This window comes from Rhinolophus hipposideros, assembly GCF_964194185.1.
Source record: "Rhinolophus hipposideros genome assembly, chromosome: 16".
NCBI lineage: Eukaryota > Metazoa > Chordata > Mammalia > Chiroptera > Rhinolophidae > Rhinolophus > Rhinolophus hipposideros.
In genome coordinates, this window is record NC_138062.1 from 28027739 (window position 1) to 28053325 (window position 25587).

The following is a 25587-nucleotide window of genomic DNA, read 5'->3' on the forward strand; positions in this document are numbered from 1 at the left end:
CAAATGAGAAGCTGTGTTTCCAGGATATTAGTTAAGCTCCACCAAACCATGTAAGATGAATGCTTGCTGGACTATGAACAAACAGATAAGCTATTAGTTTTATCTTATGTATTTATAAACTAAAAATTAGGTAATGAAGAATCATTTTTATATTTTTTGTAATCACCAGGAGCTTATATTGGATTGTTTGCTTTGATCCTCTGAAGGCATCTCCATTAGCTCTGAGTTTCTAAGAATTTATATAGCCATCTTTATCCCAAAATGGAATATTCTAGATTATATACATCATTACTGGTACCTTCCCCTCCCCGCCCCCGGCAAAAAAAAAAAAAAAATCTTTCAGGGTCTAAGAATTGCCTTAAAAGATAAGCTTCAGTTCATTCAAGTGTTCCCTCAGTAAAATGACATTTTATTGGAAAAAATTTATTTACAAATTATTAGAAAAATTTCAAAAAATATACTCCTCTGCTATTGTAATATTGTTTAAAAGGTAATAATTGTTCATTTATTCCACAAATAGTTATTGGAGTAGTTCCAGTGCACAAAGCATTGTGCCATAATCTATGTGGATCCAAACAATTCAAATAAGGGACACATATGTGTACAAATAGAAACAAACAGGAGTTGGGGAAGTGCCTAGGGCAGGCTGAATATGAATTTTTTGGCTCAGAGTAAGTGTTAACTAACAACATTTTATTAAATTGTCTCTCACAAAAAGCCATTTTATTATATACCCTGTGTAACATATATTATTCTGATGATTAATTTGATATTTTTAGCAGCCTAGAAGGAATTGAAATTTCAAATATCCAACAGAGGATGTTCAGACCTCTTCTGAATCTCTCTCACATGTAAGCAGATTTGTTTCTTGCTCTTCCCCTTGATTTTGATCTTTTATGTTTCCATGTGTTTGCACTAATACATCAGTACCCAGTGCATCCAATCTAGTAACATGTCTACTGACGAATTTACCTAAACAGTAATTAACTCTTAAAGTGTTGATGTTGAGTGGATTGATATTTAGTTTTCCACGGTGTGGTAGAATCAAAGGAGAGTTTTGCATGTTAGCGTGGAGGGAACCCTCTCAGTCTTGTTAAGTTCTCCTCAGCTATTACCATACATAGCTATTAATGTTTGCCTAAGAGCTAGTAATTTGCTTCCTCTGGTATAAGCACCGGCAGATGAAGAAGTAGGAATTTATAAAAGCAACATAAAATAATTATAAATAAAGAATTTCTGTAAATGGAGGAGGGTAGGGAGAAGTTCTCCTAAGGAGAACATGCTTGCAATATCAGGGCATGATTGGAGCAAGTGTGTACGGATACGGTGGTAAACTTTGAAAAATCTTTTTTTTAAATAGTATATCTCATTATACCATGGATTCCATGACTTAGAAACATTTTCTTTAATTCAGTGTAATCTTATATAGCAGGTATTAAAACGATCTCTCTGCCTGGGTAATTAATTCTCAATAATTTAGAAAGTGTCATGTCAGCCACCACCACTCTATAATCTTGCTTATATTTTAAATCTAACACAGGACACTCTGTTTTTGTCTTCCATAATTCCTCAGAGGGAATGCTTATACAAGCTTCCTTGGTTAAACACAACATAAAACACTCTTGACTAAATTAAGCAAAGCAGAGTTTATTGGAAGAAAATGGTGTAGCTCACAAAATTCAAGAAACAACTCAAAAAACAGGCTTGAATTGAGCAGAAACCATGGCACATCTAGGGATCCAGGCAGCAAGAGTTAAACCGCAGGATGGTATACTACAATTGTCAAACTTTTATCTAGTATTATTGAAATGCTGTGTACTCTAAAGATCATTTACATTTTTTGCCAGGGTACATGGCTTTAGAGGCAATTAGATCTAATTTGAATCCCAATTTCGATGTTTATTTGAAAATTGCCTAGCAAATCATTTGCCTTCATTGAAGATCCATCTCCTCCTGGTGATATTAATACCTATCTCATGGAGTTGATAGCAGAATTTATTCCTGAAACAGAGAAAATGCTCAATAAACAATGTTGGTGTTGGTGGGGACACAATAGTAATTGCTGATTATCCAGGTGGTGTCTTTATCAACAGGGAGGTCTCTATTGATGAAAGAATTCACTCAACAAGTATTATTGGACAGCTTATTCTGTACCAAAATCTAGTGTGAGAGCTAGGCATCGTAGCAGGTAGTCACAGATCACACAACTTCTATAATAGAAAAGCCATGAAAGTGCAGAGGTGAAAGCACTTACTGAACTGTCTCAAAAAGCAAGATCAGTTGCAGCAACAGTAGGAGTGATGTAACCAGTGCATTTACATGGGCTAAACACTAAAAACACACTGAAAGTCTCCTTGCCTGATTCTCTTGATCACATGCTAACAGGATATTTATGTTATCAGACATGTCTAACACTTAGGTGTTCATTATGCCTATTTGCTGCTCTCACCCTCACATTCTTTTATTATACAAACTAAAATCAAGTTAATGAGAAGTAAACTGAAGTTTAAAGCCTCAGATGCCATAATGTTTTACATACGAGTCTCGTATTCAGACATTTTCCTTCTACTGAGAAAATGTAGAAAATAAATATTAATGGATAATGACACTGGATTCCATTTAAAACCTCATTTTACCTTCTTTCTGTACATCAGCTATTTTAAGAAATTCCAGTACTGTGGATATGCACCCCATGTCCGCAGCTGTAAACCAAACACTGATGGAATCTCGTCTCTAGAGAATCTCTTGGCAAACATCATTCAGAGAGTGTTCGTCTGGGTTGTGTCTTCAGTTACGTGCTTTGGAAACATCTTTGTCATTTGCATGCGACCTTATATCAGGTCTGAGAACAAGCTGCATGCCATGTCAATCATGTCTCTCTGCTGTGAGTATTTCCTGGTTAAAGGGGAATTACAGTTGTGAAATACAGAAAAGCATTGCTATTAGAAAATAAGTAAACAAAGTAGAATTATGCGATTTTTCAATTTGTCTCCTTTTTGCTCATATGTTGTTTTCACATTCACTACAATGAAAATAAAATTACTCTAGTGATAAGAAAGAAAATAAGTTTTTAAAACAAGAAAACTCAATCATTTTACATAGATTAATGAAGCTTTCATTCATTAGTTTTGTCTCATAAAGAAGTATGAAAGCAAATATAAAAAATATTTTATTATAAATAAAACCTTTTATGGTCACATTTTTTTTCATAAAGGGCTGTATTTACTTTTTTGTTTGCATGTCCAGTTCATAGATATTGAGTTAACAGATGGTTGTTTTTCTAGTCTCTGAGTTACTAGAATCTTTTCCATTCGTAATTTGAAGTATTTAAGAAAATGTTTTTAGGTAGTATGAAGTTTTTGAAATGTGATTTCAAGGTATTATGTTAGTGAAGACTACAAAAAAATAAGCAAGAAATCAGTTGTCAGGGTGTTTATAGTGGCCTATAATTTATCCATATTCCTCAAGCAAGCTTCAATCTACATAATGTTCTCTTTTTTAATGTGTGCTACCCCATGTCTCACCCCAATCCCAGGCAAAGCCCAATGTCTAGTTGGATTTTTTTGCATTGCAAAGTGTGTAAGAAACAGAATTCAGAAATTGTTTACTACTTTGTATTGTTAGTTATAAAATTTTGAGTATGCTCAACTTCCCTGGTGAAAGCTTGAATATAACTGCAGTGTTTAAGGATTAGGATCAGCCTTATTATGATTTATACAGTGATGTGATTTTAGGAACTTTGTGTAGAAGCTTGAGAACCTAAAAGGAGACAGAGAAAGATGTAAAAATGGGGAAGTGACAATTACAGCGAACAGGTTTGTTTAGGCCAGCTCTTGAATAATGTAAGCCCCCCTAAATTGTACTGAATGCAAAGCACTTCATAATTATTCATATCTTCTAAATTATGGGCCTCAAAATTCAGAGTCATTACTCTATCACAGCAACTGCTAAATTCTTTCCTCTGGGATTTTGTACGATGCCCTTAGCTTGTTAAGCTGCGAGAATTTCAGTGGAAGAGGTGAACCAAATAGTAGCATCCCCATCTTTTTCCCTAATCAAATGCTCAACATAATTGTATTTTATTCATTTATTCAGTACTTCTAGGTGATGGGACTAGAACGGATCACAAAACAAACAATATCTCTGCCCTCACAGACTTGTAGGTATATTAGAGGAAAACAGAGAAATTACTACATTTTAGCTGTGGAGGGAGCTATAAGAGTGGTTCTTAAAGACAGCTGAAGAAGTCCTTACTCATAAGTGAATTCTTAGAATAAAATATTAGACCCCGCAAGATAGAAGAAACTCAGCAATTTCTTTTGTTAATACTAAGAATATCACTGCTTATTGATAATTCCATTATACCTAGTTATTTCTCTAAATGTGTGAAATTTCCTGATCCCTATAGGTGCCGACTGCCTAATGGGAATATATTTATTTGTGATTGGAGCCTTTGACCTAAAGTTTCGTGGAGAATACAATAAGCATGCACAGCTGTGGATGGAGAGTGTTCATTGTCAGCTTGTGGGATCGTTGGCCATTTTGTCCACCGAAGTATCAGTATTACTTTTAACATTTCTGACATTGGAAAAATATATCTGCATTGTGTATCCTTTTAGATGTTTAAGACCTAGAAAGTGCAGAACAATCACAGTTCTGATTCTCATTTGGATTATTGGGTTTATAGTAGCTTTTGTTCCATTGAGCAATAAGGAAATTTTCAAAAACTACTATGGCACCAATGGAGTATGTTTTCCTCTTCATTCAGAAGATACAGAAAGTATTGGAGCCCAGATTTATTCAGTGGCAATTTTTCTTGGTAAGAAATTATGTATTATAAAGTCTTTCATTCAATTGTTATAGTAAATCACAATATAAATCTCATTATACCTTCTAATATTTACAAATTTTTATTTCAGATCTTTTAATCAGTTTTTCTCAATGACATTGGATGTAGAATCTATTAAAATCCCCCAAAGGGGATTTTTTTTCTAAATTTTCTTTATCATATAAATTCCAACATGATGCACCTTAATAAAAGACAAGACACTAAACACTTTTATTTCATGCATTCATCCTAATAATATGAAGCAAAATCTGTTTTAACTCTTTGCCTTTATAATATGAACAAACTCAAAGTAGCCACGTAAGTCTTTGGCTTGAGAGTAGACATACAAGTGTTTTCTCTTGTAAAAAAAAATTTTACATGTAAAAGACATTGAATTATGAAAAAAAAAAACTAGAAAGATCAAGTTAATAGGCCCAGGATATTCACTGAATCATTATAATCTAATTATAATATGCCTTATGGTCTTCGTGTTTTCTCCTTAATAATAACACCTAAGGGTATGACGTGTTTTGTTTGTTTTGAAAGAATGTTTATATACATGAATAATAATCTTTGTATTCTCAATAGGTGTTAACTTGGTGGCATTTATCATCATAGTTTTTTCCTATGGAAGCATGTTTTATAGTGTTCATCAAAGTGCCATAACAGCAACTGAAATACGGAATCAAATTAAAAAAGAGATGATTCTTGCCAAACGGTTCTTCTTTATTGTATTTACCGATGCATTATGCTGGATACCCATTTTTGTACTGAAATTTCTTTCACTGCTTCAGGTAGAAATACCAGGTACTTTTTTTTTCTTTCTATAAAGAAATATCTGTTTCTGCAGTGTTCCTCTGAGAAAGAAAATTAAGGTCCTTAACACTACCTCATTTCAAGAATTATAAGTCAGAGTTATATGTACTTCAGTCTGTTCATCAGAAAAATGTTTATGGAAAGGAAGCTGTTTAGTTCTTTCCACAATGCCTAAAAGCATAATTACAATTAGAGCAAAGGAACAATAACTCAAATAAATTACACTCAATGTGTTGAAATTCTGGTAATCCCATGCTTAAGATGACCAGAAAGGAAAACAGGTCAAAACTATTATCAAATAATTATTTTATTGATTTCAGAAGGTAAGAAAATTTTCTTCCCAGAATACAATTGCATCGCCCAAAGCAATTCAAATAATATTACCCCAGAGTATGAGAGATGATAGAAAAAAAACACTCTTGATATTTAAAAATAATGTGCATCATACTGATTAGGATGCCTATTATCAAAAACACAGGAAAATAAGTATTGATGAGGATGTGGAGAAAATGGTACTCTTGTGCATTGCTGGTAGGAATGTAAAATAGCAGATGCTGTAGAAAACAGTATGGTGGCTCCTCAGAAAATTAAACAGAATTACCATATGGGCCAGCAATTCCACCACTGGGTATACACCCAAAAGAACTGAAAGCAGTAAATCAAACAGGCATTCAAACATGTTCATAGCAACATTGTTTACAATCGCCAAAATGTGGAAACAACCCAGTGTCAACAATGGTTGGGTGAGTGAACAAAATGTGTTCACAAAATGTATTATAAAGAACGGAAATTCTGATCCATACTCTAGCATGGATGGACCTTGAAGACATTACGCCAGGTGAAATAAGGCAATCACACAAGGACAAACATTGTATGATTCCATGTCTAGGAGGAAACTAGAATAGCCAAATTCATAAAGACAGAAAGTTTGTAATTGGTGTTCTCAGGGGTTGGGAGAAAGATGGGATGGGGAGTTATTGTTTAATAGATACAGAGTTTCAGTTTGACAAGATGAGAAAGTTCTGGAGATGGGTTGTGGTGATGGTTGCACAACAGTGTGAATGTACTTAATGCCGCTGAACTATATACTTAAACATGGTTAAAATGGTAAAGTTATGTATATTTTACCACAATTTTAAAATGTGCAAAATCCTGTTCACTGTATGCATAGCACAGTATATATTCACATGTAAAAAAATTGATAAACAATTTTAATTTTGTTTTATCCCATGGTTAGCAGTGATAATATCTTATATTTTATAAGCAACAAAGGAAGATAGCATTAATTAAATTATAATAAAAATCTGAGTATTTGGTAGTTTCGTACATACTACAGTGATTTTTTAAAGATAGGTTTACCAAAGATGTTTTTACTGAAATAAGTATCTAGTCAAAAGCCTAAAAATGCATACCTGTTTTTAAAACCAAATAACCAAAAAGAAATTTATTAAAGATAAGTCTATATATTCTAAGCAATACTATCTAGTAATTATCTAGTACTATCTAGTAATTAAAACATTTGAAAAAAGTATGATTTAATACTAAACAATATTGTTTTTCCTGAAATGGAATCATATTATGATATGTAATCACTTGGTAGAAAATATTCCTACCTAACGAAATACTTTGTTGACAGGTTCATAAAAGCTATCTAGCAACAAACCCTGTTTTTGCAGCACCAGCACTTCGCTCAAACACTGGCACCCTGGAAAGTCATCCTGGAAAAACATATCTACTTGGTATTCAATTATATGACATGAAAGGGAAAAAATAAAGACTCAAAGCAGGGCTGGGATAGAAACAAGGGAAAGGGGGTTCTATACCTTGCAGACATCCATAAACACTAAAACTATTTCAATTTTTTTCTTCCAGGTACCATAACCTCTTGGGTCGTGATTTTTATTCTGCCTATCAACAGTGCTTTGAACCCAATTCTCTATACTCTGACCACAAGACCATTCAAAGAAATGATCCATAAGTTTTGGTATAACTACAGGCGAAGACCTATGGACAGCAAAGGAAGTCAGAAAACATATGCTCCATCATCATTCATCTGGGTAGAAATGTGGCCGCTGCAGGAGATGCCACCTAAGTTAATGAAGCCAGCTTTTTTCACAGACCCCTATGATTTGTCACTAATTTCTCAATCAACCAGACTCAATTCCTATTCATAACTGACTTGGAACCCCATTTCTACACAGAGAATGCTGTGGGATGCTTCGTGATGGATTTATTAGTATAAAATGAATGTCACAAAATTTAATAAGTTATAATAATGGCTAAAATAAATTAGCTCACAAAGACATGAGGTTATTTGGGGAAAATCAAAGTAACTGATGCCCATATAAAAGGAAATAAATTATATTGATGATGTGGATATACTAGCACATATTTTGCATAGGAAATTAAGAGAAATCTATTTCAGAAAGATTTTTTTTTTTTTTTGCATTTATTGAATACCCACTAAGTACATGGCACTGCAATAAAGTCTTGGAAGTAGACAGCATAGAACCTTTTCAGTTTTCAATTGTGTTTAACTACAACAGAATATACAAAGTTCATCTACAGCTCCTAGTTTAAGGTAGAGCTTTGTCTGTCAGGCATATCAATAAGAATCACAGACACTTTTAAACGAAGATTTAGGGTTTAGGAATATTCAGCTATAATAGCATCAGAGAAAATATGTTTGCAAAATACAGGTATTCTGTTTTAAATACTTTTGTTGACAGGTTCATAAAAGCTATCTAGCAACAAACCCTGTTTTTTTGCAGCACCAGCACTTCGCTCAAACACTGGCAAATCTTCATACATTTATTATAATGAAAAAGATGCTCTGATATAAACTCAAAGCAGCACTTCTTTGTCACTTCCTGCCCAGTTGTCTTTGTGCTTTAAATGAGAACCACAAAATGGTATTGGAAAGAGGAGAAGTATTGCAAAGGGTTGAATCAGAAAGCTAGGATGAGGATAGACATTTCCATCAATGGAATAGAATTTGAGAGTCCAGAAATAAAACACATTTACAGTCAATTGATTTTCAACAAAGATGCCAAGATAATCAAATTAAGAAAGAACAATCTTTTCAACAAATGATCCTGGGACAAGTAGATATTCACGTGTAAAAGAATGAAGTCGGACTCCTACCTTACATCATATTCAAAAATTAATTCAACATGAATCAACAACCTAAACATAAGACAGAAAAGTCATGGGTAAATCTTCAAGACCTTGGATTTGGCAATGGATTCTTAGATATGACAACAAAAGCATGAGCAACAAAAAAGAAAAGAATAAATTGGAATTCATCTAAATTAAAAACGTTTGTGCATCAAAGCACATTATCAAAAAAGTGAAAACAAACTACTGAATGAAAGAAAATATTTGGAAATCATATATGTGAGGAGGATTTAATAACCAAAATATTTAAAGAACTCCTACGACTCAACAAAAAGACAAGCAACACAATTAAAAAATGGGCAAGGTACTTGATCAGACATTTTTCCCAAGATATACAAATGGCCAATAAACCCATGAAAAGATGTCTAATATCACTAATCATTAGGAAAATGCAAATTAAAATCACAGTAACACTTCATACCTCCTAACAGGGCTGTAATGAAAAAATAAATAATGTATTGACAAAGATGTGGAGATTGAAACCCCTTCCACGTTGCTGGTTTTAATGTGAAATGGTGTAGCCACTGTAGAAAAGTTTGGTGGTTCCTCAAAAACTTTATAGAATTACCATATAATCCAGCAATTTCAGTCCTGGCTATAAACCCAAAAGATATGAAAACAGGACTCAAAGAGATACTTGTATGCACATGTTCATTGCAGCATTATTCACAGTAGCCAGAAGATGGAAACAACCCAAGTACCCGTCAACTGATGGACAGATAAATAAAATGTGGCATATGCATACAATGGAATATTATTTAGACATGAAAAGGAATGAAGGTCTGACACATGCTACATAATGTGATGAACGTGAAATAAGCTAGACGCAAAAGGACAATACTAGAATAAGCAAATTCAGGGACAGAAAGAGTTTACTGTGTGTGGGTGGGTTGAGATAGTAATGCCTGAGAAGTGGAATGTATCTTGGGCAAAAAAAACAAAGTTCTGAAATTGATTGTAATAAACAACTATGCGATTATACTAAAAGCCATTGAATTATACACTTTAGATTGGTGAATTATGGTATGTGAATTATTAATATATCTCAATAAAGCAGTTAAAAGGAAAAAGAAAGAAGAGCTAGAATGCACACATTCGGGAACTTAACTTAGAAGGAAAGGTCTATACGTACATGTTTTACTCTAAAGATAAAGTAGTTGTCATCAAGAGTGGATTTACCTTCTGTTTGCCTGGGCAACCAGATCGTAAGATACTAACATTTTAGCTATTCTTCTGGTCTCTAACTGAGCTATAGGAATTTTTTTGCTTTCATAATTTGAAACCTTTAAACAGGAATAAAATATTTTCAAGTAGTTTTAAATACACCAAAAATGTTTGAAACATGAAAATACTGGAATCAAAAACATATTTATTAAGTATATAATTGTATAGATTTCTTTTGAAAATAAATTACCTGAAATTTAATTCTATTAAAAATATGGATTGCTTTGAGTCCTTTCTGTTCTTACTTGGAATGATTCCAATAAGTTTCCTACATGAGGAATATGGTACACTTTCTATAAAAATCAAAAATTAGTAGACTTGGAATTATCACTTTGTGAGGGGTGTAAATGTCTAATCATTATGTTGTTTTGTATACCTGACACTAATTAAAAAAGTATTCAAAAAATCAGAAAACAGAAAGCTATAATTCTGCTTATAATATTCAATTCTCTTAGACTATAATTTTTTAAAAGCTTACAAAAATGAATACATTTAAATTAATTTATAAGATTATTTTAATAAGTCTTATTACTAATATTAAATAATAGGATAGAAAATTATTTTTCTTAAAAATATCTAAACCCAAAGAAATACAAATAAAATTTGCTTTTAACAAGTTTATTTTTGTACATTTAAAAAACTGTACATTTTAAAAAACATATAAAAATATTTTTCTAATGTCAAAATACACATCTCTTTGTTACAGGAACATACTATATGCATTATCTTTAACTTACAAAAAAATTAATCAAGAACTATGAGCTAATATGCTAAACGAAATTATTCTTTACCTATCCATTTGTCCCCTTTCATAGCCCAATTGTGGAGCCTTAGAATACAATTCTGTACACACCTCCATATCTACAAAGAATTAAGATGCCACATCAAAAATGTCTAAAGTTACAAAGGAGAGAATTAGTTGGTTTAATCGGTGACAGTGACATAAGCCACCAAAAAAAAATCAAGCAACAATTAGCTACAGGACAAGTAAAAGAGAACATTGTCAATGAGATCAAATAACATGAAAAAAATCACATCATTTAAATCTGATGCATTAAAAACAAAGTAACTTCTTTAGAATTACTACATTTAGAATTTAGAGTTATTACTTACAAAACTCCAAAAGTAATAGTACAGAACTATAATTGTGATAAAGCACTTTAAAGACAGCAATCAAAAATACAACATCGAATGCAAGAAATATCTGTAGAAGCAGTTAACCTTAGAAATAAATAAGGAAAAAATATGCATTCTTTCCAGACATACTTTCATTTTCTGAAGTAAAAGCTTTTTAAAAAAAGTCTCATAGGAGGGCAAAAAATGTTTATATTTTTAAAAGCTGTCATCAGTTAAATTTCAAATCCCTGTAAAAAAAAAAAAAGGGAACATTTTCCTTCAAGTCAATGAGGTTCTGATTCAAATATATTTTTAGAGAAACAATTATAACCTTCATGCTAAAAATGGGAAGAAAAAAACAGATTTTAATTGTTGTTACCTCTTTTACTCAACAAACGTTTAGTGACTGTTGTGTGATACCATTCTAGGAGCTGGGGATACAGAAGTAAATAAGATACAATGATTGGTTGCAGGGAACTTAGCCTAATGGAGCTGGATCTGACATTGCTAACCTTAAAGTTACCTTTCTTGGTCTGTAAAATGAAGCTTAACTTCAAACTCTGCCATTCTTGGTATCTTCCTGCAAATCAAATAAAATCATGGTTTACCAAGTTTGCTACTGGTAGTAACATTGCGGTATTATATCTACTGATGAAATTAACTTTCATAAAAGATTCTATGAAAGTTTAGAGGACAGAAAGTATTAAGATAAATACCGGCCAGCCTCAAAAATAACATCAGTATTCTACTTTCACAAAAGTGAAGAAAACCAAGAAAAAGTTCATTTTGAGTATACAGAACTCCTGGAGATTATCCTACTATACATGTGGTACGTGTGCAGATATAAATGAGGAAGTATGAGTTATTACACAGCCTAATCAGTTGTCAGTCTTCAAAGAATCATAGCCTTCTTTCAAGAGGTCCCGCCATGTTTTAAGGAAACGTGCATTTTCTGTACATTTAAAGGCAAGCTCTTCCACTTGAGCTGATACAGCAGATGCGGCTTCAAGAAGTTTGGTTAATGAAAATGCTGCCTGAAATTAAAAAAAAAAAAAAAGTCAAACAATAGAAGTCTATTTTTTAAATTCTCATTTTATAAGTAGTCTAAAAATAGCTTAAAACCTCAAATCCCATGCCCAAGTTATTTTCTTTAAAAGTAAAAAATCTTCAAACTAAAACACCAGCTCTTTCAGGGTACCCAAAAAATTCTTTAATATGAAGTAAGCTTTGAGGAAATATGTCTGCTTGAAAGATATCCATTATGTATGAAACGTGACAAGTCAGGTTTTTGGTTTTTGTTTTAACCTGAAAATACACTGGAGTCTCATTTAGTTCAACAAGATGACTTGGACCCCTTGACACTAAGTACCAGAAGTATCGGAAAGGCTTCATCAGAAACAACGCTTGATATTTGGGTAACAAGGGCCTTGTTCACTATTTCTACCTGTGAATACTTTGGACCATGAAAATGTATAGACCAAAGAACAGATACTCTGAGCTGACAAATAACAACAAAATCAAAACACATGCAGAAAATATCCAACTCTGGATGGAAACCTCACTTCTTAATTAAATGTGAAATTCTTCACCTACGACATAAAAATAATTGTCCCTAGGTAACACATCAGCACTCCATTCTACATATTCCCTTGAGACCAGTCTTGTTCAGCAAAATTAGAAGCTGTATCAGCACTTTATTCATCTTAAAAAAAAAAAAAAAAACCACGAATACTTGTTGAGCCATGACATGATCGAGCTCTTTCCCGAGTTTCCAATTTGCACAGGAGGGGTCTATTCAAAAAAAGTTCTCCCAGGAAGATTACACCCTACATCTTATCACTTGACCCACTCAAGAGACCTTAAATACTGTGACCCCCTTCGGCGGTGTGTGTGTGAGCGTTGCAGAGGAGCGAGTGTGTGTGTACGAGCGTGCACGCCGGTTCCTGGGACTCCTCGATTCAACACAAAGCAGCCAGACCAGGCGTTCTAGCAGCCATAGGAAGGGATATGTGACCACACGGTTAATGGAACCAATCTGGGCCACAGGGGCAGCGACCAACCCCTCCAAACTGGGTGCAGCGCCAAAGCCGGCCTGAAACCGGCAACAGGCCTGAGCCTGGCTCTGGGCAGGTGACCCACTAGAACCGCGAGCTCTTACGTCCCACCGAGAGAAATCACAGCCCGATTGGAAGCACCCCCAGACAGCAAGGGCGAAGGATGCGAGGGCGGACAGGGCCAGCACAAGTCCGCTCCGTAGAGCTGAGTGGTCTCGGGTCACAGCCGCTGATTGAAACCAGAAGGCGAGGCAAACAGGAAACAGTGAGGGATGGGGCGGGTAGAGGCATAACCCCTAAGTCCGCAACACTAAATATAAAGGCAGAATCGTGCCGGACGGGGCCTCCGGGCGCAGGCTTCCCCCACCCCACTCCCCAGCCCACACCCTCAGGGGAGAGAAGCGCCAGCTGCGCAAGGTCGGGTGTGCCGACACCTCGTCCGTCCCTCCCCGGCCCCACCGCAGTCTGCCTGCCGACAAGCACGAGTGGGGACGCGGGCCCGGGCCCTGTGGGGCGATACCCACGTCTCCGATCTGCAGCTCCACTTCCTCCAGCGGGTCCACCGTTGGGCCAATGCTCCTGCTCGGGACTGGCCAGTCTAAGCGTACTGGGACAGCAGGGGAAGATGCTGCCGAGGCATCTGAATAGGAGGGAGAGAGGGGAAGCGGCAGGGGCTGCGAAGAAACTTGCACCGCCTCAGGCTCGGCCATGGAGAAGGGCAGGGACAGTGGAATCCGAACTTAGCTGCCGAACCGACACCAACCGCCTTTCAACCGCTGGCGCCCAAAGCCCAGAGGCCCTGCCTCCTCCCACCTGAAGTCCCGCCCCGTCTCCTTGTGGATGTCTGCCCAAAGCCGCTACAACGGTTCATTTTTCAGGGACAGCCAATCAAATGTCGGTCCACTTACCTTGGGTAGCTCACTGCTCCTGCGCAGAGCTCCATGCCTTGCTTAGAAGGCACTTCAGCAGAAGACTACAACTCCCAGGATGCCGTACGTGTCACTCCGTCCCTCACCATTTTCCGGTCGTGCGCGTTGTACTATGGGATTTGAGGGTTCCTCCCACCCCACTCTGTCGTCTTCAGCACAGCTGGGCGAGACGGAGGCGGAGACTCAATCCGCAACCCGAAGCCGCGGGCCGCTCTGGAACTGGGAGTCCCTTTCCTTTTCCTCTTTGGGTACATGACCCGGAAGCTTCTGCTGGTCATTGCGTCATGCGCGGCGCCGGCGCAGAGCGAGAAAGAGGCGGTCACGCTGTGAGCCCAAGTGGCAGGGTGAACTGGGAGGTAAACTTCAGCAGAAGGGTTGGTGCTTGCTGGCGGGGGATGGTGCCCCCGGAGGCATAGAGGTCCCGCGCCCGGGGCGAGCCACAGGCTGTCTTCTTTCAGCGGTGTCCGACCGGGAGTCCTGGTTACAGTGAACATGTTGGTGCCGCTAGCCAAGCTGTCCTGCCCGGGTGAGCGGGAACTTCGGGGAGGGATACGTGGAGGAAGGTCGAGTGGTTCGGGACAGGGTCACACCTGGGGGCTGGGGGCGCCTTTCGCCTTTCATCTCTCATTTCGTCGGCTTTCTCAGGCTACACTAGGACCAAGGTCATATTGTCTGCGCCCGGTGGTGGACCCTAGATTCCTTCCCAGGGGATTCGTTGTCCTAAAGGGAAAAACTGACAACTAGGCTAAAGGTCATGAGCGGAGGAAAGTTAATCAGCACGGTCTCCGGGTGGCCTCCGGAGCTGAGTGGTCCCAAATCCTGGTCCTGACACTTATCCCAAAGCTCAGGTATTGTCTGTTACACTGTTAGAGATGGATAAAATAATCTTTGCACGGGTTTTCTCCGTGGTCCTGACCCGAGTTGCGTCCTTACAGCCAAGCTAGCCCGTTCGTAAGAATTTGAAGTCTGATCGGCCACATCATAATTAACATCCGTATGCTTCCCAAGTCACCAGATTCTGGCTGGAGCCAGAGATTTTTCTACATTGTCTAAAATTAACTCTACGGGCTGATCGTGTTATGGGTGCTCCTAGAGCCATCACGATGACTTGTGAAAATACCACATTAACTCTCCTTTCGCTTAGGAAAAAAAAAGGTACAATGATGCAGTTAGATGGTGTTTTGTTTTACTTGAAAACAACACAAAGCTCTTAAATTCGAGAGAAAGTGCACTACCGGATCTTGAATTCTCACAACTGGCTTTATTTTTTTATCTTTAGTTTAATTTTTGGTTATGGAATAAACAAGTATACATATATATGGCAAATTGAAGGGTATCATTATGTAAATTTCATTAAAGTAGAATTTTGTCAGGTTTGGTCACCGTATATTAAATAAATAGAATTTTGTTTAAAGTTCCTGTTAACTTGTGAATGTATTACTAATATATAGAAATGCCTTTGTTTGTTTATTTGTTTGTTTTTGCGTTAGCAGAGTAGTCAGGTGCCATCTGCCCTACTGCCTAATTTAATTGAAGACATTCTTGTCTAACAAAATTCCACCAAAATTACCATTTCCATTTTATTTGGATGCTTAAATCATTGCCATTTTCATAGCTTAGTGTTAGTACTACTGGCAAGGATGAGATAGACATAAATGTGCTGTCAGTGCGACTTTGATTTGGTGATGTGATGAGTTCAATGGACTTTGACCTCACTTCTGTACCAAAATTCAGCCAAGGTGTGTTAAGTGTTCAAATCTTTAAAGTGAATGTCAGATTTGTTTTCAAAAAAGGTTAAAGGTCGTGACTTTTTTTTTTTTTACCCCCTAGAGGAAATCAGACTACTCAGTTCCAAATATTCTCAAAAAAAAAAAAAAAACACTAGCTGTATAAGCAATAGAATTACAGATTTGTCTGATACTAAATCATCAGTTTTCGGAAGCCAATGATAACTTCTATACACTAAAACTACAATGCATCATACATCTTAAAATATTTTAATGAAAATATAAATATATAATGAACATTTGTTACAACTGGTGAGTCCATATTGATGCATTATTATTAATAATAGTTTATATTAGAGTTCATTGGTTGTGTTGTACAGTCTATGGGTTTTGACAAATGTATAAAGACGTGTATCTACCATTAATTACATTGTCATACAGAATTGTTTCACTGCCCACAAATTCCTATGTTTGATTTATTCATCCCTTCCTCGCTTCCTGAACCCCTGACAACCACTGATCTTTTTACTGTCTCTATAATTTTGCCTATTCCAGAAAGTCATATAGTTGGAATCACATAGTATAGTATGTAGCCTTTTCAGATTGCCTTCTTTCAATATGAATTTAAGTTTCCTCCATATCTTTCCCTGGCAACTAGCTCGTTTCTTTTTAGTAATAAAGAATATTCTATTGTATGGATGCACCACAGCCTTTTTATCCATTCATCTGTTGAAGGCCATCTTCCAAGTTTTGACAGTTATGGATAAAGTTGCTGTAAACATTCACATGAAGTTTTTTTAATCCTATACTTTCTATCTTTTTTTTAATATGAACACTTAACATGAGATATACCCTCTTGAAATTTTTTTTAATGGATATAATACCTTATTATTGACCATAAGTCCAATGTTGTGTAGCAGATTTCCAGAGCTTATTCATCTTGTTTGACAGCAGGGTTCTGGGTGGATTAATTTTCCACTCATTTGGGTAAATACCAAATAGAGCAATTGCTGGATCATATGTTAAGAGCATGTTTAGCTTTATAAGACACCGCCAAACTGTCTTCCAGAGTAGCTGTACCATTTTGCGTTCCTGCCAGCAATACATGGGAGTCTCTTACTCCACATTCAGCATTTAGCGTTGTCTGTGTTTTGAATTTTGGCCATTCTAATAAGTGTGTGGTGGTATCTCTGATTTGCTATTCCCTAATTATAGAAGATGTTCAATATCTTTTCATATGCTTATTTTCCACCTGTATATCTGTATTTCTTTGGTTAGGTATCTGTTCAGATCTTTTGCCCATTTTTTTAAATTTTTTTTAAATTTATTTTTTTAATTTAATTTTTTTTTTTTAGTTTATTTTTTACTTGAGTTTTATGAGTTCTTTGTATATTTTGGATACCAGCTCTTTATCAGCTTTGTGTTTTGTGATATTTTCTCCCAGTCTGGCTTATCTTTTTATTCCCTCATGTTGGCCTTTTAATGCTTCTGTTTTATAACTCTGGCATGCCTTTTCACAGAGAATGACACTAAAAAAGCAGTAACGTATTTTATAATACCACGGTGAATCATAAATGAGTACTATAATGAAGGAAAGTATAAAAAGGACTATATAATAATCAGTCACCAAATATTTATACCTATATATAGGCTAACACTGGGATTTAGCATACAACAAGGAAAAGAAAAATACTATAGGACTATGCTATGTACTGGGGAATACAGAAAACTAAGCAATTTATGTTTACATCTTTTATTGTTCATAGTTGTTTAAAAATTTTAGTCAAATGATTTTTGAGATTTTTACCATACTTAGAAGAAACCTTTCCAAATCCAAGATTCTAAAAAAAAAAAAAAATTACTGGTGTTTTCCCCATAACCATTTGTGTGTGTGACTAAATGCTTTTTTAAATAAGTTTTATTGAGATTTCAGTTACATACCATACGTTTTACACCAGGTGAAGTGTACAATTCAGTGGTTTTTAGTATATTCACAGAGTTGTGCAACCATCACCCCAGTCTATTTTAGAACATTTTCATCACCCGAAAAGAAACCCCATACCCATTAGCAGTCACTCCCCAACCCCTCCAGCCTTAGGCAACAACTAGCCTATTTTCTGTCACTATAGATTAGTTTGTTCTGGATGTTTCATATACATGGAATCATGTAATGTGTGTGTTTTTTATGGTTGGCTTCTTTCACTTAGGTTTTTAAGGATCATCTATGTTGTAGCATATATGACTGTTTTATTGCTGAGTGCTATTTCATTGTATGGATATATCACTTTTTATTGATTAATTCACTAATGGACATTTGGGTTTCCACTTTTTGACTGTTATGAATAATGCAGCTATGGACACTTATTTGTATACAAGTTTTTGTGTGGACATATATTTTTATCTTAAGTATATACCTAGGAGTGAATTATGAAAACTCTTATCTTTAACGTTTTGAAGAACTGCCAGACTGTTTTCCAAAGTAGCTGCACCGTTGACCATTCCCACCAGTGTATGAGGGTTCCAACTGCCCATATGCTCATCATCACTTGTTATTATTTACCTTATTGATTCTAGCCATCCTAGTAGATGTAAAGTGGTGTCTCACTGTCGTTTTAATTTGCGTTTCCCTGATGGTTAATGATGCTGAGCATCTTTTCATGTGCTTATTGGCCATTTGTATATCTTCTTTGGAGAAATGTCTGTTTAGCTCCTTTACCTGATTTTATTTGGGTTATTTGTCTTTTTTTATTATTAGAAATGAGTTCTTTATATATGCTAGATACAAATTTATTTTCAGACATGTTATTTGCAAATATATTCTCCCATTCCATGGGTTCTCTTTTCACTTTCTTGACGGTATCGTTTCCTTTGAAACACAATAGGCTTTAATTTTGACGAAGTACAGCTTATCTGTTTTCTCTTTTATTGCTTCTGCTTCTGGTGTCATAGCTAAGAAACCATTGTTCCCAGATCGCACAGATTCACATTCTTTTTTTAAAAAAGAAGTATTATGCTTTTAGCTCTTACATTTAGGTCTTTGATCCTTTTTGAGTTAACTTTTGTTATCACCATGATCTTTATTTTTTAACTTTTTATTTTGACATAACTTTAGACTTCCAGAAGAGTTGCAAAGATAGCACAGAGTTGCCATTTTGCCTTCACCCAGATTAATTTCTTACATAGCTGTAGTATCATTATCAAAACTAAGACATAGCATCGACGCAATAGTGTTAACTAAACTACAGACTTTATTCAGATTATTTTTTTCTGTTTCAGGATCCATCCCAGGGCACCACATTGCTTATAGTTGTCATTTCTCCTTAGTCTCCTTCAGTGTGACAGTTCCTCTGTCATTTCTTGTCTCTCGTGACCTTGACACTTTGCTGTGGACTGGCCAGGCATTTTGTGAAATGTCCCTGCATTTCAGTTTGTTGGCTGATTTGTCATGATTAGACTGAGGACATAGATTTGGGGGACGTATCCCACAGAGGGGAAGAGCCCTTCTCTTCACATCATGTCAGGGAGTGGTGATACCGAAATGTCTCATTGCCAATAGTGTTAAGCTTGATCACTTGATTAAAGTGTATGCCATGTTTCTCCACTGTAAAGGTAATATTTTTCCCTTTCCATACTCTACTTGCTGAAAGTTAGCCACTTAGTCCAGCCCACTCTCTCAAAAGCGGGAGAATAATTTGTGGACATATCACCATATCTTTTATACTTTGACTCTCTCTGTTAAAATCATTGACCAACTGGAATTCATTTTGATATAGGGAGAGAAGTATGCTTTTTTCCCCAAATGACTGTCTACTTACGACCGTACCACTTAATGATTAACCATCTCTTCTCCCTGATTTGAAATTGCATTTTTTATCATATACCAAATCCTTACGTTATTCCATTTCTGAACTCTTTATTCTGTTCCTTTGATTATTCTATTTCTTCTCCAATAACAGACTTTTAATTATTATATCTCCAAATATGAGTTTTTATGTCTGTCAGGGCTACTCCCAAGGGAGGAGTTTCTCATTTATTTTTATTTTTTATGATGAGAAGGATTATTGAAGAGAATACCAGAGAAGGGAGTCAAAAATTGAAGATATGGAGGAAGGGGAGGGTATCAGACGGAGGAATGTCCCTCGGTAGATGAGAGAGAGAAGCCTCCTCATCCAAGTAAACAGATTAATCTAAGTGAGGAGAAAAGACATCTATTATAACTGGAGACAATGAGGAAATAGATGAACACAAATACAGATTACATTAGAGGTCGTTGCCAAGGAACTGAGAAAGTTCCCCCCTAATTGCTTCTTTCCGTGAGGTTTGATATGTAGGATGTCTGTTCCAGGTACAGGGAGGGAGGGAGGGAGGGGATAGAGGTGAAGGGTTAAGGCCAACAGAGGCTGAATGAACCTTGCCAATAAATCTTTGCAACCTTCTGTTTATTTCCATAAAATTCTATTTGCTAACTTAAAGGAAAATACTGCCATATGGTAGAGTCAACTTAATTTAAACAGCAACTGACCATAAAACTCACTTTGCCCACATTGTACCAACATAATCACTAACACTGCCTCTTATTATTCTCAAAAGTATCCAGTTTGGATGAGAAATTATATGAGAAATTATATCCGATTTATAGCTTAAGCTTGACATGAGCTAAATTGAATAAATTAGTTTGTTAGATCCTGCAAAAATATTATAATTTGAAAACATTGCTTTATGAGAAAAGCTAACTAAATTGTTCATTTAGGAAAATGTACAATCTATTTCCATTCATATCACAACTAACGGCTCTACAGCAGTAGATCTAACTGTTCACTTAATGTCTGCAGTTTTGATGTAGTCAGAATATAAACAAGTTTCCAAATATAAGGCATCACACATGGAATCATACAATTTCAAATCAGGAAGGTACATTAGAAATCATCTAGTGACCTTTTACTTTTTTGGATGAGGAAACAAATCAAGAGAGGTTAAGTGATTTGTTTAAGGTTTGGGGGCTAATTATTAGAAAACTAACCAGAAACCAATTCTGATCCCCTATCGTAGATTTTTTTTTGAAGTATTTTTTTCAGTCTACTCCTGAGGAAAACTAATTGAAAGAATAATGATGTTCATAATTTTTGTGCAGTGTATCAGTGCTTTCATGCCTTAAAAATTAAGAAAAATTATCTACCTCTGCGTGCTACAAGATGGTCTTCAACTTCTGCTGTGCCTCGAATTACTACCCATTATACTATTTATCCCCGGGATAAGGACAAGCGATGGGAAGGTAAATAATTTGTGTACAATTGTTGAGACTTTCTAGATACTTTGTATCGTTTTGTAGAGGGAAATACCTTTTTCATGAAAATATAAAATCATCTAATACAGGTTACGAAATGTGTTACATATTAACATTTGGGAAAGCAAACATTTGCTCAGTTTATAATAATCTGAAGCCAAAAGTTGGTTTATGGAAACTAAAATAAGATATGCCCTGAACAGAACCTAAGACAACGCCACGAATACAGTAATAGACTTAATATAATTCTCATGCAAAGTAGAGGGGCAATTTCTATAAATGACGCTCTGAAGCACAGTGGACGTATTTGTAAGCCAGCATGTGATTTTATCATGTCTTGTTCATCCCGGACTTTACAGGAGTTTTTTAAACTATTGTGTTCCTCCCAGGAGTGAGCATGGAGAGGTTTGCAGAAGAAGCGGATGTAGTCATAGTGGGTGCAGGCCCCGCAGGGCTCTCTGCCGCTGTTCGGCTGAAGCAGCTGGCTGCTGACCATGGAAAGGACATCCGTGTGTGTCTGGTGGAGAAGGCTGCTCAGATAGGAGCGCACACTCTCTCAGGGGCTTGCCTCGACCCACGTGCTTTTGAAGAACTGTTCCCAGACTGGAAGGAGAAGGGAGTATGAAAAACTGTTTTTTTTATACCAAGTCCAATCTTGATTGTATCTCTAGTTCCAAATTACTGGAATATGGGAATCCCGTTTCACATAATTCTATCTTTTAGAGGATAATTACTGATTTTTTTTCATTTAAAAAGGGCAAAAAGAGATTGAAGCGTATCAAATATAGTTAGAATTTTAAGATAGTAACTGATTTTTATGTAATGCCTTCTACGTTTGTATTTATGTACTGGAGGTTTATGAGAAGACATTATCTTGAGAAGATCTTTGAACATTTATACCAAATAGAACACAGCATTTTGATTTTGCGGGTATTTCCTAACTTTTTCCATAGGTGTTTACTATCATTGTTCTTAAGGAAGTGTTATATAAATTTCCTGGGACAATGTAGTATCTAAAGCCAAAGAGGATAATCTAATCTAATTTTCTGAAGAAATAAGTCAATTTGGCCTCCCATAACCTAAGCAGAAATGGCACTACTAGTACAAATGCTAGTTTTACTGTTCTCATAATTTATATGACCTTGGTTAAAATCTTACACTCTATGTATCTCTCAGTTTTTTCTTACGTAAGATGGTTTATATCTATCATACCTTTAAAGTTAGAATATTTAGTATCAGTGAATATACTTTGTAAAGTTAAAAAAAATATGGTAAATATTTCTGTGTTTTCCATTTGAGTAAGTTAAATTCCAAAATATTTATCTCTACTGTTCTTTTTAAAATATCAAGCTCCTTTAAACTAGAAATACTTTAATTATGCCCAATTAACTTTCTTTTGTCAATATTATATTAGAAATAGGTATCATTGAATGATTATTGACATAATATCAATTCTAAAAGTTCTTCACATCAAAACCCTATATAGCTAGACAGATACAATCCATCACATACATGTTAACAGTCTTTATTCAAAGGAAAAGCGAAACTTGTCTTACATTTTCATCAAGCAGGAAGTTATAACTTGGAGCAAGCACCTAGGCTAAACTCCCACGGAGACAGGAAGCCATCCTCCTTGATGTTCACATTTCAGAGATGTCTCCAAGGTCCCCAAGAAAGACATTCCTGGGTTGGGAAACTGGCTATTTAGGTTTTTAAAAGATTCTCATACATCTCAAAGAGACAAAGGATTTACAGCCCAAGTTTTCTAAAGAAAGTGATGAAAGAAAAATGAGGAGGGTAGTTCCTTTTACTTTTTGATACCGTTTTATTGTTATTTGTATTTACCCTTCCAAATATGAACTACCTAAAAACTTCCTTTTCTTTCCTTTTTTCTTTTCTAGGCTCCACTTAACACTCCTGTAACAGAAGACAGATTTGGAATTTTAACAGAGAAACACAGAATTCCTGTGCCAATTCTTCCAGGTAAGATATGATAAATATTCATAGATTCATAGAATTCCACAGCTGGGAGAAACTACAGTTCATCAGGTGAAATACCTTACTTTTACAGATGAGAAAGCTGAGGCCCAGAGATTTGGAGGACGTATCCAGAGTTATACAGCTAGCTTGTGGGAAGGCAGGACTAGAACCCAGTTATTTTGTCTCCCAATCTAGAAGGATTGAGTTAGCCTTGTAAACCAATAGGAATTTTTAATTTAAAGCTGTAATGTTGTTTTTCATTTAATAATTAGAACACTAGACCAAAATTATAAAAAATAAACTGAATTGTGACTATATGGTAATATGAATATATTTATGCAGAAATTATACATTGATTAGAATTTGTGGATTAAGTATGTTTTTGAGATGTTTCATCAATGAAAAGTCGGGTTTATAACTGAAGCATATACTTGTAGGTCTTCCAATGAACAACCATGGCAATTACATTGTGCGCTTGGGACATTTAGTGAGCTGGATGGGGGAGCAAGCAGAAGCCCTCGGCGTTGAAGTATACCCTGGTTATGCTGCTGCCGAGGTTTGTGTAGTTTTGTTTTTAATATTCATAGGAAGTAATCTCTTTTTCTTTTGAGTATAAACCGAGAATGGTACAGAAGTTAAGAAATAAATATTTTAGAAAAGCCACAGGATTTTAGAATTGCAAGATTAGAAGGAATCTTAAAAAATTAAAATTAAAATTAGAATCTTAGAAGGATCTAATCCAAAGAAGTACTTGATTTCCTCGTATTGTACCCACATCAAGTGATTGTCAAACTTACAGTTGAATTCCATCAGGGAGGAAAAGTTAGTTCCCTGTCTGATGGTTGGATTATTGGTAATACTCTTCCTTATATTTAATAGAAATTTATTTACTCTTTTATAATATATAGGACAAATCTATGCTCTCTTGCGAGGACAACTTTCCAATTATAAGTATGCCCTGCTTTCTCTTCTTCCCCAGGTTAAATATTCTCAATTCTTTCAACTTTCATGTTGTGTAATTTGAGTTCCTTCATTATTCTCATTTCCCTCCTCAGAATGCATTCCCTTTTTATCCCCTTTATAAGGTGGCACCCAGAATGAATACTTCGAGCCTAGTGTAGACCAGGGCTATTAACGTTCTTCATTCTAGAAATGGTTCTTCCATTAATTCCCTCAAAATAACTCCTTTGGCAACCATATCATACTGTTGATTTTCACTAAGTATTATTGAAGAAATTATTACAAATAAAATCTCCTGCCAACCCAGAAAAATCACCTCTACAAATTATAAAATAGAATAAGGACAGTTTTATTATTGAATGAACATTAAACCAAGATTGCAATGCATGTCACCAGCAGCCTGCTAGGGAGATTGCCAAGATGGAAATCTCACCCTTTTACATAACCAGGCAGATCCAACCTATTACATACAGATTGTCTGTTTGAAAAGGAAAAATGAAACTTCTTGTATCTTTTGACAAGCAGGAAGTTACAATTGGACCCGGGCATCTAGCCCAGACTCCCACAGAGACAGGATGCTTTCCTCCCTGATGTTCCCATTTCAAGCATGGCCGAGGCCCCTAGGAAACACATTCTGAGATGCAGACCTGACAGGAGGTTTATTTAGCTTTCAGAAAGATTCCCATATATCTCAGAGAAAGAATTGACTGTTAAGTTTTCTAAAGGAAATGCTAAAACAGTCTTGATGAGAAGGGGAGTTCTCTTATTTTGGCGCCAGGGAAAATTTAAGTATATATATTTTATTTTGTTTTACCCCTACAGTGTGTAAGTCAAATAAAACACCCAGGCCCCTGTATTATACTTGCTACCACTGATTTCTGTTTTCCCAGCCCACGCGTATCCATTGGTTTTCTTGAGCCAAGTGTGGGGTTTTACACTTCTCCTAGTTAAAATGCCTTGACTGTGCACACGCACACGCACACACACGCACGCACACACTCACACTCATAGTCTCTTATACCTCTCCTGTTAGCCTCAGTTCCGTAAAGGTTATCAGGTCATCATCAATAGTTTTTTGGTACGCTGGGCCAGACTTCAGTTAAAGTTCATAGCCACATGCTACTGTTCATTCATTTTCAAGGTATCAAGTAAAACGTTTACATCATTTTTTTCATATCCATGGCTGCTAATCCTTGTTTTACCTTTCCACTCCTGTGCTTTCTGTTGTGTGATTCTATTGTATATTTTGTACTTTCCTATCCAAAGGCCATTTTCGTTCAGAGAGGAAACAGAAACCAAGTAAAGGTTACAGAGTATTACTTCTCATCTTCAGAATTATTCTTTTGACCTTTTTCTCTCTTCCTTCTTGCTCCAGAAATAAACTTCAGTCACCTTTGGGCCTTTGTCAGCCTCTCTGTTTTGTTGTTTTATTTTCTTTATTTTGACTTTTTTATTTTTTGTATCTCAGGTCATTTGAGACAGAGGCTTTCCC

General features: G+C 35.9%; 3 protein-coding genes across 11 annotated transcripts in view; 2 read left to right on the forward strand and 1 right to left on the reverse strand.

The window, feature by feature from the left end:
* RXFP1 (relaxin family peptide receptor 1) overlaps window positions 1–10253 on the forward strand; it is a 90113-nt gene extending 79860 nt beyond the window's left edge. For both annotated transcript variants that reach the window (XM_081077004.1, XM_081077005.1), the window contains 5 exons: window positions 780–851; window positions 2655–2884; window positions 4409–4819; window positions 5417–5635; window positions 7517–10253. In XM_081077004.1, coding sequence (XP_080933130.1) covers window positions 780–851; window positions 2655–2884; window positions 4409–4819; window positions 5417–5635; window positions 7517–7818 — 1234 coding nt within the window. In that variant the 3' untranslated portion in view covers window positions 7819–10253. The remainder of the gene's footprint in view (window positions 1–779; window positions 852–2654; window positions 2885–4408; window positions 4820–5416; window positions 5636–7516) is intronic.
* A 397-nt stretch (window positions 10254–10650) lies between these two features.
* On the reverse strand, window positions 10651–14238 carry LOC308508635 (renal cancer differentiation gene 1 protein). Of its 3 annotated transcripts, none has more exons than XM_081075626.1 (3): window positions 13740–14043; window positions 12031–12195; window positions 10651–11741 (listed from the first exon to the last, which is right to left on the reverse strand). In XM_081075626.1, the coding sequence occupies exons 1-2, from the start codon at window positions 13923–13925 to the stop codon at window positions 12040–12042; spliced, it is 342 nt and encodes a 113-aa protein (XP_080931752.1). In that variant the 5' UTR covers window positions 13926–14043; the 3' UTR covers window positions 10651–11741; window positions 12031–12039. The 3 variants fall into 3 exon arrangements, with proteins under 3 accessions (XP_080931752.1, XP_080931750.1, XP_080931751.1); XM_081075625.1 differs by adding an exon at window positions 14124–14238 and having other exon boundaries at window positions 10652–12195; window positions 13740–13959; XM_081075624.1 differs by having other exon boundaries at window positions 10651–12195.
* Window positions 14239–14259: 21 nt separating this feature from the next.
* The window catches only part of ETFDH (electron transfer flavoprotein dehydrogenase), a 39992-nt gene continuing 28664 nt past the window's right edge, over window positions 14260–25587 (forward strand). For 5 of the 6 annotated variants that reach the window (XR_013995049.1, XR_013995050.1, XR_013995051.1 and 2 more), the window contains exons 1-5: window positions 14435–14670; window positions 21003–21143; window positions 21545–21774; window positions 23057–23138; window positions 23573–23691. Coding sequence is in view for 3 of the 6 variants with exons in the window: in XM_081075620.1 (XP_080931746.1) it covers window positions 14637–14670; window positions 21003–21143; window positions 21545–21774; window positions 23057–23138; window positions 23573–23691 (606 nt within the window). In the remaining 3 variants the exon portion in view is untranslated. Of the gene's footprint in view, window positions 14671–21002; window positions 21144–21544; window positions 21775–23056; window positions 23139–23572; window positions 23692–25587 lie in introns of all 6 variants that reach the window. The other variant, XM_081075619.1, reaches the window with a different exon arrangement.

Coding starts and splice junctions, on each gene's coding strand:
- LOC308508635 (XM_081075626.1), bottom strand. CDS start 13,925: ATGGCCGAGCCTGAGGCGGTGCAAGTTTCTTCGCAGCCCCTGCCGCTT. Junction 12,196..13,739: donor TGGAGCTGCAGATCGGAGAC/GTGGGTATCGCC, acceptor TTTTAATTTCAG/GCAGCATTTTCATTAACCAA.